The sequence below is a fragment of the Delphinus delphis genome, chromosome 15, assembly GCF_949987515.2.
Source record: "Delphinus delphis chromosome 15, mDelDel1.2, whole genome shotgun sequence".
Classification (NCBI taxonomy): domain Eukaryota; kingdom Metazoa; phylum Chordata; class Mammalia; order Artiodactyla; family Delphinidae; genus Delphinus; species Delphinus delphis.
Window position 1 is genome coordinate 57667187 of NC_082697.1, and position 16772 is coordinate 57683958.

The following is a 16772-nucleotide window of genomic DNA, read 5'->3' on the forward strand; positions in this document are numbered from 1 at the left end:
ACAGCAGCCCTAAGACAGGAATATACCTGGTGAGCTGTGATGGTGGGTTGGTTTTGGGGCTGTGCCCTGGGACCCACCTTGGGGGTGGTGGGGAGGGACAGTGAAACTGTGCTCAGGACTGGAGGACACGCTGCTGAGAGGACTTGGGTTGATATCCCAAGGATGAGCACCCCCATGACAAGCCTGAGCTAGAGAGAGGCGACAGAAGCAGCCTGGACACCCTTCTTTCCTGGGGGCTCTCTTGAGCAGTGCTGTCCAGCGATGGAAATATTCTGTTCCGTGCCCCCGGCCACACGTGGCTCCTGACCACTTGATATGCAGTTTGTGTGAATCAGGACCTGAATTTTAAATTTTATTTCATTTTAACTAATTGACATGCAAATCTAAAGGGACTTTCAGTCTGAGGAATGGAGGGATGGACACGGAAGGGACCTGCATGCTCAGAGAGGGTCAGGAGAAGAGGGGCCACCTGTGGGAGGTAGAGGAGAAAGACCCAGAGGTGGTAAGGGAGGGGATGGAGGGACAAAGAATGTAATGCATGGACGGGGCAATTAAGCTGCTGCAGAAGGCAGACAGCTTGAGTGCTGTTGTCCGCTCAGTTCCCAACACACGTGCATATAGTTGTGCACACACACACACACACACATGCGCACACACACACACACACACACACACACTGCCCAGGACTCTTGAGCCGAACACGCCTCATCCATGTTCTCTGTCTACACCCCTTGGTGACACAGTTGGTGGACGGGGAGGCAGGGAGTGTGTCCCAGAGCAGTAAGTCCCCCGGGACAACATCTGGTCCCTCCCCTCAAAGCTCGGTTGTGTGTAAGCCTCCCTGGGGTGGACAAATGGGTGATCAGAGCCTCTGCACCAGGGCTGCTGGAGCCCAACCTGAGCTGATGCAGGGGCAGGTGGAGGAGGGGTCAGGAGAGCTTCCCCAACCCCTCACCCAGGACCTGGACCCCACCCAGCCCAGGTGGGGCAGGACCCTGGCCACACGGCACCCGCTTCTGGGGTGAAGACTTTCCAGGCCAGCAGCGGGCTGAGGAGCAGGTAGCCAGGCCTTCAAGCTCAAAGCCAGGCGTCGCTTTGCACCCCACCCCCGACACAGCCAGCTTTTCTGTGTCCCACAAGATTATCTCAGGCAGTAACCGAGGCCGTGCAAACCTCAGCACATGGAACCACCTGGCGTTTTCTCTCCAAATACTTTCCCTCCTCCTTACTTCTCCAGCGCTCTTCTCCACAACTCAGCTCGGAAGGAAGACAAGCCACTGAGTTGTGGGGGCATTTGTTATGCAGCAATAGAGAACGAAGACAGTGCCCCTAGCATGGAGGGAACAGAGCAGCCAAGTGACCAGCCCCAAGTCACACAGCATGTTCATGGGAAACGAATCCCCCATGGCCAATGACCACTTCCTTCCTTGCCTGGTCATCATCCCATTCCAAACCCCTCCTCCAGACTCACAAATCCTGTCTCTGGGGCTGCATGAGTGTTTTGCCCCTCTCCTGTGAGGAGGCCCTTTGTCAACAGAAGCAGCCCTCCTTAGCTAAGCGGCACAGGCAGGGTTAGGCTATTCCGAGGGCTCTCAGCTGAGAACTTCACAGAAAGGGCGGTGGAGGATGACTGAGGTGTGGGCTGGGCGCCTCTTTCATGGGAGCCTGGAGAGAGAGAGAGTGACGCCCGCAAGGGCAAGGGCCACATCTCTGGGCTGGGTGGTTCCCTCTTGTTGGCTTTTAGGGGACAGCTGGAGGGTTCCCAGAGCAGAACAGAGCTACAAAACCATCCTCACTTAGATGAGAGGGCTGCAGTGCAGGGGGGCGGTCTCCACGGTGGGGAGGCCATCAAGGGCACCCCAGAGCCCCAGGCCCCCACCCAGTGCCCTGTGGAGTTGTGGGCCTGGACGTCCTGATTGGTGGAGGGTCCGTTTTCCAGACCCAGGCTTCCTGGCAGCTCCAGAGACCCACCCCTCCCCTCTGGCCTCCACCACTCACTTGAACTGGGGCATGTCCCTGCACAGCTCCACACAGGGCCGCCGGGTCCGGCACTCCAGCCTTGTCTGCGCCACCTTCAGCGGGCTCTCCTTGGCCATGATGGACCTTTCCAGCAGCATGATGGTGTTCTCCGTCTGGAAGATCTCCTGCAGCGTCTGCAGAGAACATTTGCGGTATCAGAAGGAACCTGATCTTGAACTTAGCCAGCCATGAGTACCCCCAGAACCGAGTGTTCTCAACAGATGTCACCTCACTGTGGGTGAAACATGCATTCTCCTCCTATCATCACTGGATGCCCTAGATCTGCGAGCAGTTCTAGTTTTCATGGGGCCCCTCCCCTGCGAGAAGGCTCTTTGTGGGTGGGCTGTGCTAACACCCCTCTCAGACTCAGCAGGTCCCAATGGCGAGGTGACATGTGCTCTGTTCCTGACAAGCCTAGAAGCTGTACCCTGCCATGGTGCCCCCCAACATCCTTCCTTTGGCTAATCTATTCGTTTGCTGTCTGTCTCCCTCACTAGCATGTAAGCTCCCAGAGGTCAGGGGCTTTGCCTCGTCCATTGCTGTATCCCCCATTGCCAGGAACAGAGCTTGGTGAGAGTGAGGGCTATCAGATAAAATACAGGACACCCAGTTAAACGTGAATTTCAGACTCACGACAAAGCGTTTTTTATCATATGTCTCAACTACTGCATGAGACATAGTTACACTAAAAATCCACTTGTCGTTGATTTTGAAATTCAAGTTTAACTGGACATCCTGCATTTTTATTTGCTAAATCTGGCAACTCATAGTAGGAGCTCGATAAATATTCATTGAATGAATGAATGAATGAATGAATGACAGTGGGATCCAGGAGTATAGATTTTTAGCTAGCTCCCCAATGGTCCTTATGCACACTGAAGTTTGGGAACAGTGTGCCCTGAAATTTATCTGGTCCTGTCCATCTCAGATTTTAATGTGGGGAGCAGTACTTACACGTGAGTATGCCAGCACTCCTGAATGCAGTGGGGACTGCAAGTCTAAGACCCTGTCTCACCTTCAGGGACTTTACAGTCATGTTGTCTTTCTCTTTGCCATGAGCTATGAAACATTCACAAATCATAACAGGTACTGGGATGACTATTTTAGCTGGGTTGGGCCCATATTCTATGGGCAACAAGAAACTGCTTAAAAGATGATTTTTTCCAAAGAATTAAAGTCCTGGCTTCCCTACTACCTTAAGAAAAAAAGCCTACAAGGAGAGCATTTCTCTACTTCAGGAGAACAAAAGGATGTCCTTTTCCTCCTGGGGGTGAGATGGAGGCAGAGTTGTCTGAGGGCAGGGGGCGGCACTGCCTCTTTCAAAGCCCACTGAGGAGGAAGACTGACCCCTCACCTGGTCCTCAGTGAGCCACCCAGACCAGAGCGACGCCAACCACACGCTGGTTAAACATTATCCCATGAGAATGTTCTGTGCCCAACACGTGGGAAGGTCAACACTCCAGTAAGTGGGGGGAACACCTCTCCTAGAAGCCCTGGGGATTTCCCTCAGAAACCTGCCCTTTGGGTATGCAGATACGCAGAGCTCAGAAAACACCACCCCAGCGTCCTGTGGAAGAAAATTGAGCCCTTCTAAACAGGAGAAATGCTTCTCGGCACCACACTGCCCCGACCTACTACCTAGATGGCCCTATTGGGGGGTACCTACTGCTGGCATGCAGTGAGGGGGACATTACTGAGGTTTGGGCTGCTGGCGGTGCCCAGCCTGGGATGCTTCTCTCTCGCCAGAAGGCTGCTGCCGGTGGAACCAAAGCCAGTGGCCTGTGGTTGTGCCTACCTTGGCTTCTCCTCTTTGTTCCCTCTCCTGCCCCTCTGGCCCCCAGCTTGGGGCCTGAAATGTTACAAAAGACCTATCGCTCTGTTTTTTAAAAAAATTTTATTGTAGTACAGTTGATTTACAATGTTGTGTTAGTTTCAGGTCTGCAGCAAAGCGATTTAGTTAAGTATATTCTTTTCCATTATGGTTTATTACAGGATATTGAATATAGCGTCCTGTGCATACAATAGGACCTTGTTGTTTATCTATTTTACATATAGTAGTGTGTATCTGCTAATCCCAAACTCCTTATTTATCCCTCCCCCACTCCCTTTCCCCTTTGGTAACCATAAGTTTGTTTTCTATGCCTATGAGTCAGTTTCTCTTTTGTAAGTAAGTTCATTTGTGTCATATTTTAGATTCCACATGTAAGTGGTATCATATGGTATTTGTCTTTCTCTGTCTGGCCTACTTCACTTAGTATGATAATCTCTAGGTCCATCCATGTTGCTGCAAATGGCATTATTTCATTCTTTTTTATGGCTGAGTAGTATTCCACTGTATATATGTACCACATCTTCTTTATCCATTCATCTGTTGATGAACATTTAGGTTGTTTCCCTGTCTTGACTATGGTGAATAGTGCTGCTATGAACATAGGGGTGCATGTATCTTTTTGAATTAGAGTTTTCTCTGGGTATATGCTCAGGATTGGGATTGCTGGATCATATGGTAACTCCATTTTTAGTGTTTTAAGGAACCTCCATACTGTTCTCCACAGTGACTGCACCAATTTACATTCCCACCAACAGTGCAGAGGGTTCCCTTTTCTCCACACACTCTCCAGCATGTATTACTTGTAGACTTTTTAATGATGAAAAGGCCTATCTCTTGAGTCTAAAAAAGGGGCTGACATTCATTCACGTGTTCAATCATTTCTTCATTCACTCATTAATTTACAGATTCATTGATTCGCTTGTTGACTTAACTGCTGACTCGGCACCTACTGGGTGCTAAGCACTGTTCTAGGCAGTGGACACAGCAGTGCACAGAACAGGCAGAAAGACCCATCTTCACAGAGTTACATGCTAGTGGATTATTCACCCATTCCTTTGCTCCTGTATGCAACATTTATTCAGCACCCACAAGCCGTTACTACTGTACAACTGCAACCATCTTTACCAGCACAGAAGTTCAAGTTCCTTCCTGTCTGTTAAAAACACATGTTGGATGCCTTCAGTGTGCAGGACATTGGTGGGAGGTACCATCACCTAAGAGGCATCCAATACATTTCAGTGTTCCAGGAACTCTCGTGTGAGCACAGCAGAGGGACAGGGACACAGCAACACAACAAACGGGAGCTCCTGGAGAACTAAAACCTACGAATTATTTTTTCAAACCTGCTGACCACCTGCAGGAGGGTGAGAACCGCCTCCTAACACTTGCTCATCCCCCTTGATTGACAAAAAGCAGCTGGGAAATCCAGAGACTTCTGCAGGCAACAGGCTCCAGCTACATTTTAACAAGCCTGCTCTGCCTTGTGATATGTCTCTTTCTAGCTACTCTCTACTTCCGTCAAGTGCTGTTCGTTTTCCAGCTGTAGAAGTAATATACATTTTTTTTTTTTTGCGGTGCGCGGGCCTCTCACCGTTGTGGCCTCTTTCGTGGCGGAGCACAGGCTCCAGTAATATACATTTGAAACGACTTGATTGAAACAGAAGTATAAAGTAAACAGCAGCCCAGGTGGCACGGGGGTAAAATCGCGAAGGCCGCCCAGGCATGACTGAATTTGGAAAACCCTGTATCATACTGTGTGTCCCCCCTGGGCACCTAGACTCAGCAGGTGAGAGAATTGAGAGGGAGCTGCGGAGCTCGGGGGCGGTGATGGTGGAGGGAGGGTGGTAAGGGGCAAGGGCCACTGTGCAGCCCCCTGCCCCCAGTCTCCTCCTCGGGGCTGGCCTCTGGAGGTGCTGGGGGAGGCGGGGTAGCTGGAACCAACTCTTGGGTTTTCTTCACCACCCGCTGTCCCCACTGGCATTTCTTGAGCGGGCCTGCCTGGGGATTTTCCACAACAGTAGGGGTTTCCAGAATTGGCTGCTCTAGAACCCACCGAGGACTCACAGCCAAAGCAAGTCTGCCCGGGTGGGTCTATACTCCGACATAAAGGTTCTCTGGAACCTCCTGTCCAGCCTCTGTCACTCACTGTCAGGGTCCTCTTCCTTGGAAGGGAGAAAAAAGACACACACACACACTCCGTCATGGGGGCAGCCCCTGATGCCCACACCAGTCCTGCCAGCCTGTGAACCTCCAAAAGCCCTGGGGGCAGTGACTCAGCCTCCAGAAGTTTGGGGAGTGTGACCCCCAAGGGCCAGGAGGCAGAGACCACATGGGCTGACCAGAGGCAGGGGCTGGAGGCAGAATAGCCTTGACCTTCATGCTCAGGAGGAAGTTAGAGTGCCAACACCGAGCTCTGAGCTCCAGGACAGCCTGGTCCCTAGACCCCAAATTCCATGATAGCCCCTAGGAGAAGAGCCTGAAGTCTAAGAGGGTGACGCACACATCTCAGCATGTCCACTCCTGGTATGTACTGTAGGAGCTCAGGACCACTAAGGAATGCACCTGTCAAGAAGGTTCAGTGAGCTGGCAGCATCTGGGTGCCCACGACCATGGAGACAGACACATTAAAAAACGGTAAATGAGCCGATGGAGGATTTCGGCAGCCAATAGGTGGAGAGCATTAACCTCACATAGGAACAACGGTGGGTCTTTAAAATGATGCAAGGTGAGAAAGCCGGGAAACAATGAGCTATTTTATACAATCCCTTTTGAGGAAACTAAAAATCCATGCACATACCACGGTCATCCACATTTTGTGAGAACACATTTAAATCAACAGTCCATATTCACTCAATTAAAGAGGTCATATTCACTCATTCATTCATTACAATGGTCATCTATGGAAAGTCATCTATGGGAGAAAGGGAGTGACCACAAAGAGTGGGGATAAAAGGGAATAAAGAAACGAGGGGCTTTGTACAAACATATGTGCAAGGAACCAAGGAATATGATAAGCTCACCTCTCTTCAACAGGGTCAAAAGGGAAAAAAATCCCCATAATCCTAACAGATCTAAGGTTTCCTTTTAAAATAACTTTTTTAGTTTTTTTAAAGGGAGAAATTCAATTAAGGACAAAATACTATCTAATAGTAAAGGGTATTAATTCTTAAATTGGTTTGCGCGTTAGCATTACCTTGAGAGTATTTTAAATTGTGGATGCCTGCCCCCTGCAAGAGGTTCAGATTTCATTGGTCTGGGGTGCAGCCTGGGTGTCAGGATGTTTTAGGAGCTCCCTACAGGTGTAGCCAGAGTCAAGAACCATTGGTGCAGGTGAAACAGAGACGTGCAAACGTTACAAAGTCTCAGAGGAAAGGAGATGGATCACGGACCACAGTCAGGGACTTGAAGTAGCAAATCAAAGCTGTCTGTCTTGGCAGGAAACCCCAAATGGGGTCAAGGGAGTAATTTCATCCCTAGGTAGAAGATATTTTTGGAGATATACATGTGGGTGATCTGTTCACTATGGGCTTGGGTTTCCAGGAAGGGGTCGCTGCCTCATCACACGGTTTTCAGGTTTCTGGGGGAAGTTCGATGTCAGCAATTTGAAACCGTGGTGCTCCAACCCCCAGTCCCAGAGCTGAGCCCTTGTCCCACCATGGCTACCCAGGCAATCCAGACCCCTGCCCAGGCAGGCAGGAAGCTCAGGGCGCAGGCAGGAAGCTCAGGTCACAGGCAGCCTTCCAAGGTGGGAAGGCCTGGGCATGTTTGCACATGCTCTGCAACTTAGAATCCTTCAGACCCAGGTGCCTGTTACGTGCATGTGCACACGTGCGCGCGCACACACACATACACACACACACACACACACACACAAACACACAATGAGTGTCTCAAACCTCCACCTCCCTCTGCAGGGGGAGGGAGGTGGAGGTGTTTGAGACACTCACCCACCTACCTGCCCCCAGAGCTGGTGTATCTCACACATCCACGTCAAACCCAGCATACTCCCACCACAGGGCCTTTGCACAGACTATTCCCTCTGCCTTCCCCAGATATCCACATGGTTCATTCCCTCACTTCCTTCTGGTTGTGGCTAAAATGCTCAGAAGGCCTTCCCTGATCATTTCCTTTAAAATTATAACCCCCAGGAATGCCCTGGTGGTCTAGTAGTTAGGACTCCACGCTTTCACTGCCAAAGGCCCGGGATTAATCCCTGGTTGGGGAAGTAAGATCCCACAAGCATCGTGGCGTAGCCAAAAAAAACCCTAAAATTACAACCCCCAAGCCGGCCCGCACTCCCAATTGTCCAAAGCCTGCTTTATTTTCTTTATAGTCCTTACCCTTCTGTCATACTGAGCTTTACTCATTAATATTGTTCATCATCCCCCACCACAGAGTAAGCTCCACGTGGGGAGGGATTTTTGTTTTACTCACTGCTGAATCCCCAGTGCCTAAACCTATCAATGCCTGGGACACAGTAATAATAATAATAATAACAACAACAATATCATCTAACACTTAAAATAGTGTTTACTGTGTGCCAGGCATTTTGCTAAGGGCTTTGTGTATATCGACCAATTAGTAGGTGCTTAATGAACACTTCCTCCCTGGGTGGACCAGTACACACCATGGGGTGTTTGGTTAAGAAGAGAGAACAGACGTTGGCACTAGACGGCCTGAGTCTCTCCAAATCCCAGCCCCAGCACATCCAAGCTGGGTGACCTTAGGCAAGTGTCCTAGGCTCTCTGAGCCTTTCTAGTAAAACGGGGATCATAGCCATTCCCACTCCATAGAGTAGAGGTGAGGCCATTACTGCCAGGCCTGGGAGAAGGAGCTCTTGGAAACCTTAGCAAGTGTACAAACCCCTTCACTGTGGGCACACAAAACTGGTGACACTCGCACTCATTTGCAGTAACTTGAAAAGCATTGGTACCAAGTCCTGCTCTTCCCAAAGCAAGCGTGTACCTGTGTGTGTGTGTTTCTCCCACAAACACACCCTGGAAAGTGCCACGAGGAAGTCACCCTGCCCCTTCTCCCATCTTTCCTTGGCCAGCTGGAGATCTCTTTCCCTCCTTCCCTCTCTTCCTCTCTCCCCAGTCCCTAAGCTGGGGAAGGGCTGCCCTGAGCCCCAGAAGCCCCCTCTCCCAGAGTCCCCAGGGATGTTAGCCTTTCTGCTCCCACAAAACCAAGGAAGTAGGGGGAAAGCTGCCCTGGGGCAGGGCGCAGGCTGGCTCACCGGAGCAGCTGGGTGAGCCGCTGTGGGATTGGCCGAGGGGGTCACCCCATGGGAGGAGTCTCAGCAGCCTTGGCTGGAAGCTGAGAAGGAGGGGGTGGGAGTGGAAGGGTCACCTCACTCCCCTCCCCAGGCCCTAGCTCTGGGCCCTGTGCTGCAGGCTGCCTGCCAGTCAAGGTTGGGAGACTATTCTCAGCCTCCCACATACCGTGCATGGGGGCGCAGGGAGGGCAGGTCACTTCAGCTCACTGAGTCCCTCTGTGATCACACAGATCTAGGTTCAAATTCCAGCTCCTGCTTTTCCCCGCTGTGTGACCTTCAATGGGTCACTTAACCTCTCTGAGCCTCATGCAATCATGCATTCAATATCTACTGAGCCCTTCACTCAGTAGCCCCTTCTATGGGGCCAGACACTGTGCAGGGCGCTTGTTCTCTTGTCTGTAAAGCCAGTACGACAATAGCAACTCACCCACCAGGTTGCTGTGCAGATTAAATGAAATAACGTGTATGAAGTGCTTAGTCCAGTGCTGGCATATGCCATGGGCTGTCCTGCCTCCCCACCCTACCCCCAACTCCCATCCTGCAGCGTTCAGTCTGTTAGGAGATTTTTCCTCTGTGATCATTGGTCTTTTTTTTCTTTTAAATGTCAGGCAATCTGAAGAAACTCAGATTCGTTTGACAGAATTTGTCTTTGCAGGCAGACCTCCAGTCCAGGGCTCAGGGTCAACCTCCATCAACCCACTTCTTTGGGCGTAAGGGGTCAGGGCAGGGGTCACCTGCGCAATCGAGGAGCGTCCTCTTTGTCAGCCTCTGGAATGTGGCTCAGAGGCGAGTCAGCTCAAGGCAGAAGGTGGGCCACATCCCCCCATCCCCCCACCGGCTTGGGGAACCAAAGGTCTTTCTGTTAACAACCCCTACCTGCTCCGCTCCAGGCAGATTCCCAGCCACAGAGGCCTCCATGCAGGCTCTTGGAGGTAAGAGCCCTGGGCGGGAAGTCAGGAGACTAGGGTCCTGTCTAAGCCCCAATGCAAACCAGCTGTGGCGCTCACACCCCGCTCAGAGCCCTGGGCTGTGGGGAGGGGCCCAACTTCCTCATCCAGTGAATGAGGACTCGAGGCCTGTCTTCCTCACTGGCTAGGGCACTGCAAGTGCTCCCGGACCATGTACACGCTCTAACCCATCACCCATCAGCCCCGCGTGCCCAGAGCCACTGCCTCTGAGATCCGCCTGAGAGCTGTTAGCCGCAGGTATGGCTGTGTGTGTGTGTGTGTGTGTGTGTGTGTGTGTGATTTTAAGTCTTCAAGTCAACCCCCCTCAGATGGCTGGGAGTCCCCAGCACGCAGTCTTCCGGAGCCTTTTGAAGATGCTGTAGACAGTGGACACGTTTTTCTGTAAAGGTCTGGGTGGTAGATATTTTAGGCTTTAGGAGCCATATGGTTTCTGTCACAACTGCTCAACTTGGCCACTGCAGTGCAGAAGTAGCCCCGGACAATACGTAAATGTATGGGGGGATCTGTGTTCCAGTAAAAACTTTATTTACAGAAACAGGCGGAGGCGGGGTGCAGATTTGGCCCTGGGGCTGGTAGTTTGAGGCCCCCGCTGTGGTCCCTCACAGAGGAAGTCCTGGTCCCTCTAAGCAGCCCAGCGCACACAAGGCTGCTGCGCCTCCGAGGTTTCCCACGTACAGAGAGAACAATTTCTCTAGCTCCTCGCTACTCAAGGTGTGGTCTGTAGACCAGCATCACTGGATTCTGAGCGCTTGGCAGAAATGCAGAGACTCTCAGGCCCTACCCCAGACCTACGAAGGAACCGTGCATTTTAACAAAACGCTCAGGTGATCACAGGCACATTAATGTTTTAAAGCAGGACATGGTCATGTTTGTAGTTTGAGGCAAATCTCTCCGGCTGCCATTTGGAGGGTGGACAGAGGGGACAAAGGAGGGAAGAAGATGGCCAGTGAGGAACTGAGAGGCAGGAGGGCCCACACCAAGGCAGGATGGAGAGACACAGAAGGAACGAGTTCACAAGACTATACAAATGGGGAGCACTGGTAATGGCTGGGGTGTGCCAAGGGAGGAGGGGCAGCCCCTAAAATCAGGAGGGGCCTCCAGCCTGTGTTCAAATGCCAGCACCACAGGACTGAGCACGTGGCCTTGGCAAAGTGCCAAGCCTCTCTGAGCCTCAGTTTCCCCATCTGTATAATGGAGATAATAATAGTATCTACCTCAGAGGGTGACTGCAAGGATTGATTTAGGTACCCCATGTTTAGCACAGTGGCTGGCACCTAACAGGCACTCTATAGACCTCAGCACTTTCTATCCATCCATCTATCCATCCATCCATCCATCTATCCATGTATCCATCTATATACCCATCCATCCATCCATGTATCCATGCCTCCATCCACGTATCCATCCATCTACCTACCTTCTACCTTTTATCCTTTCTTCTTTTTTTCTTAAGTCAAACCAGGAGACCAAGGCTTCTCAGTCCTGGCACTATTGACATTTGGGGCTGGGTCATTCTCTACTGTGGGGCGTCCCATGCACTGTAGGATGTTTAGCTGCATCCCTGGCCTCTACCCACTAGATGCCAGTAGCACCCCCTACCAAGTTGTAATAACCAAAAATGTCTGTAGACGTTATCAGATGTCCTTGGGGTATAAAACTGCCTGTTGGAAGGCCACCGATCTAGTGGTTATTATTGTTGTTGTTAGGCTGTGGTGGTGGGAGTGGGGGAGATGTTCACATTAACTTAAAGAATGAACTCCAGAGCGGAACACCTAGATTCAAATCCTGACTCTGCCATTTACTTGCTGCGGTGGGTGGGGGTGGGGGGCTTTAGGAAAATACTTGTCTTCAGTTTCCTCATCTGTAAAATGGGGCTAATAGTAATCCCTTCTTCATGGGGTTGTAGGAGGGAAGATGAGTTAATGTTAGAAAAGCACTTAGAACTCTGCCTGCACAGAGGAAGGTTAATATGTCTTTTGTGGTGATGGTGAATTTTTTTTCTCTCTCCTGCTACTTGTAATCGGATGGCAAACTAGACCGTGATCGTCCACCCTCAGACCTTGTTGGGGTTCCCAGCGTGGGGAAAGGGTGAGGTCTGAGCTGGAAATGGTCTCTGGTCTTGAATGGGGTGTGAAAAGCACTTGCCAGGTCTGCCTCGGACGAAACCAACCTCGGCTCAGTGGAAAAGGGCACTGATATTCCTGGCTGGAGTAGAAATCCACCCAAAGCCTTTGAAAGGGGGAATGTGTTTGGCAGAGTTGTTGGCCGTGTAAAACTATCTGCCTGCATCTTGTCTTGTGACAGTAGAGAAAGCTTCTAGGCTTTCTCTAGGGCTGGGAAATTATTTTTGATGTGGAGGGAAAAAACAGATTTAGCAGTTCCAGCCGGCTTCTGGGTGCTTTGTGCAACCTTGCAAATTTATTGTTTTCCAAATTGCATGAAGCCAAGGGGTTTCCAAGGAGATGCCTGGCTCAGTGCGGTTCCCCAGCTTAGGAAGGCAGCTTGGAATCCTTTTTTTTGGTCAAACGGTGGAAGATTTTCAAGCGCGGCCAAGCCCAGGGGCAAGAATGAGTTGAGGAGGGCTCCAGAGGGACTTGGCCAGAAATGCAGGGCGTGAGAGTGCCAGAGCATTTTTTTTTTTTTACCATTTTTTTTATAGTTAATAGTCAAACTCGGCACTCCTGACGTTTGGGGCCACAACGTCTTTGTTGCGGGAGGCTGTCTCGTGCGTTGCAGTGTTTAGCAGCCTCCCTGGGCTCTACCCACTATCTATCTGGTAGCAGCATGCTGCTCCCCGCAAGTTGTAACAAACAAAATGTCTCCAGACATCGGCAAATGCCACCGGGGAGTAAATTCAGCCCGGGTGAGGATTACGACTCTGGAGGAGAGATGTTGAGTCAACCCTGCTCGCAGTTGTTTCTGTCCAGAGGCGGCCGGCTGCCTTCAGACAATGCCAGGCCAATACAAGTATCAGCTGCTCAGAGGCCGTCTTGGGTCAGGGGTCCTGAAAGTCCTGGAGGGGTGGGAGCTCCCTGCTAGAGAGGACACTTGTATGATTCTGTGAAAATTCATGGAAATCTACTAGCTCAGGCCCCCGAGGTTCTTCTTCTTAATGCTTATCACAATTTTTAATTAATCATGTATTTACTTATTTTTTTTAAATTGGTCTCTCCCACTAGAACATAAGCCCCACTGAGAGCAGGGATCATTGTGCCCCCAGCTCCTAATTCAGAGTCTAGCAAACAGGATGTGCTTAGTAAATACCTCTCAGGGACGGAGGGAGGAGAGAGGAGATTAGAAAACATTTGTTGCATGTCTACACCTGGGAGGCACATCTGGAGAGCTGGTTAAAACTCAGATGGCTGGAGCCCAGAGTTTCTGATTCAGAAGGTCCAGGATGGGGCCCAACAATGTGCACTTCTAACAAGTTCCCAGGGGATGCTGATGATGCTGGTCCGGGGACCACACCTGGAGAACCACTGATCTGAACTCTGAACCTTTAGCTCTCAACCTTGGCTGGGGAGTTTAAAAGGTTGGATGCCCAGGCCACACCCCAACCAATTAAATCAGAATTCCTAGAGATCAGGGTGATTCCAACGTGCGAGGGTTGAGAACTGCTTAGCTGTACCTTTTCTTTCAATCCTCGCAGGATTATTCCTCTCTCAGAAATTAGGAAATCGAGAATCAGAGGAGTTACTTTACCAAATCCAACACTGGTCTTTTGATTCCAGAGGCCATATTCTTTCAGTCACTTTGCTTGTCCCTCCCCGTCAACAGGTTATAAATCAGACCATAGTTTTGTTTTTTGGGTTGTTGTTGGGTTTTTTTTTTTTTTTTTTTTTTTTTACCATTTTTATAGTTAATAGTCACTGAGCACTTACAAGGCGACCAATCCAGTGTGGATGCTCTTATTCTCAGAGCAAATATTTGCCAACCATTATTGCTCCCATTTGACAGAGGGAGAAACTGAGGTACAGAGAGGTGGGGCAATCTGATCTTGGTCACATGGCCAGGAAATGCTAGAACCAGAATTGAACCCAGCCATCTGCACTGCACTATGGGGCTCACATGTGAGAGAAGAGTGTCAAGATGGAAGAGGAATCTGGACCAGGATGAGGCAAGCATATGTGAAAGCCAGGTGTATAGGTGAGGCTGGGCAGCAGGTCCTGAGTAGGCAAGGAGCTGAGGACCCAAAACTGAACAAGTCACAAATTGGAAGAAACTAGGAGATTGCTGGGACACACCCATACCCAGGAGGTGCCAAGTCAACCCTCTGCCTCCGCCAGGCTTGCATCTTACATTCTTCTTGTCTCAGCAGCAACCAATCCCGGTGATTGCCCCACCCAGGGCTTCCAGTCAAAGCATACGATTGGCTAACACCAACTGCAGAGGGCAGTAATGGCTTCCTTGAGTATCAGTGGTCCACAAAGTGAGCTCCAAACTACCTCATTTGCACTGTCCTCAGCTCCTACCCGGGCCATGCTGACCCACGCTCATTTTCGGCCCCCTCTGCTGTCTGGTCCCTCCAGCATCCTGCATTTGTTGGCTGCCTTCCCAGCTCTGGACCTTGGCCCTCTTTCCCTGATCCCAGCCGTTCCTCTCTCATTTGGCACAGTGTCACCGTGGACAGACAGCAGTGACCCAGCACCCCCGCCCCATCATCCCGCCATTTCACATTTCAGAACTGCCCGTATCTGAGCTCTCGTGGACCCCTCAACCGGGTGTCCCCAGGCCCATACCTCCCAAGTACAGTGATGAGACCTGAGCCTACATGACACCAGGGAGCCTTTGATTCCTCTTGGTACTAAGGTGAGCATCAGGCAGAGAGACCTACTGAACACAGCCCCGAGGCCTCTCCTGAGGGTTACCTTGGAAACCCTCTACACACCCACATACCCAAGCATGTCTGAACAATTATTTATCTACTGCTTCAAATCAACTCCTTTTTCAGCCTTGAACAAATGTATTTGAAATGGCATCTTTATGTCATTGCCACACATGGAAAATGAGTATCTCTTGCCATTGATAGAAAGTACCATCACAGTAGAAAAGATGGAAAGAAAGACCTTGATTCTAAGTTCTGTTGTCTTTCAAAGTTCAGTGCCAGCTTGAGGCTTGAGGCCTGGCTGGAAAGGGGGATTCCCAAACAAAAGAGCGATGGCAAAGACAGATTAGCATCACATCAAGCCTTGTTCCTCGACACTATTGGGAGGATTGATGGAGGGAACTTGAAACGAGAACTTTCTCACTAGGATGCAATGGTGTTTAAAGCCTGGCCCGGCCCCTCCTCACCAGAGGCAGGCGGGCTGGCTCCACATCCCCTGGGCTGGGCTGGTTTTAGAAACGAGCCGTCAGGAGCTTGTCTGCGGGCACTTGTGCTGGAAGGGATCCGACTGCTTGCAAAGCACAAAAGCTTTTCCCACTCCACCACGGGTTCCAGGCCTCGTTAGACAAACAGAGGGGCTGGCGGCAGGCGCTGGGGCCCTCAGATGGCGACTGCGGGCCCTCACCCCACAGACACGCGCCTTCCTGCCCTGGCGTTGCCTCCTGGGGCAGGAGAGGTTCTGCTGGTGTTAATGACCAATTGGAAGTCGAAACCCCAAAGAAACTTCAGAGTAAAAGCAAAACGTTTCAAGGGGAAAACTCAGAGCCCCTCTGGGTTCTCTACAATCCTTTCCAGGCCTGGCTGCTTTCTTGCGTTTCCTCCAGTGCACAGAGCAGAATGTGCCAAGGTACAAGCCTGCTGGAATCAGGCAGGTGATGCAAATGCGCAAAGGGGGCCGTGAGGGAAGACCGTGGGGACTGAGCCAATCGGAGGGCCCGGGCCCTGTCCAACGAGGGGCTGTGGCCGTTCAACTCCTGTTTGTTGCTCCCCTGTAGGAAAGTGGGCTCGGAATTGCTAGAGCCACCCATTTTTCCAGAGATTCTAGAAATCTGAACTTCTACATAAAATCTCCATTTTTTACCAAGATATTAAAAAAAACAAAACCTGAGAATGCATAGAAAGGTATGTATATGAATGTTCATAGTAGCTATATTGGTAACAGCCCCAAACTGGAAACAACCCTAATGTCCATCGACAAGTGAATGGATCAACAAATTGTGGTGTATGGATACGACACATACCAGGGGTGTATACATACGATACGGTATCCACACAAGACACAGGAGTAAGAAGGAACAAACTAGGAATCTCGACTACGCTGAGTGAAAGAAGACTAATGAAAAAAGAATGGATAGGGTATGGTGCCCTTTATGTAATTATTCTAGAAAATGCAAATTGATCTTCAGTGACAGCAGATCAGTGGTTGTGTTGGAAATGAGGGAGGGAGCGATGACAAAAGACATAAGGAAACCTTTTCGTGTGTTCACTACCTTGACTGAGGTGGTGGCTTCACGACATATATGTGTTGAAGCTTCTCAGATTCTACACTTGAAATATGTACAGTTAATTATGTGTCAAGTAAAAACAGAGCTGTTATAAGAAAAATGTGAGAGGCCAAATAATAGGTGGGTCAAGTTTAACCCCTGGACTACAGGTGTTTATCCCCTGATTTAAAAACTAGTCCGTCTGCATTACCTTAGACTTCACTGAGCTCCGTGCATTTGGGGAGGCGCTGCCATTGCAAAGGTGAGGGGTGCTGAGAAATTCTCATGACAGCAGTGGTGCAGACAGGCC

At 50.5% G+C, this 16772-nt stretch overlaps 1 protein-coding gene across 1 annotated transcript in view; it reads right to left on the reverse strand.

The window, feature by feature from the left end:
- Positions 1-16772, reverse strand: part of TEKT5 (tektin 5) — a 38392-nt gene that overhangs the window by 2215 nt on the left and 19405 nt on the right. The window contains exon 6 of the mRNA XM_060033047.1: positions 1999-2153. Coding sequence (XP_059889030.1) covers positions 1999-2153 — 155 coding nt within the window. The remainder of the gene's footprint in view (positions 1-1998; positions 2154-16772) is intronic.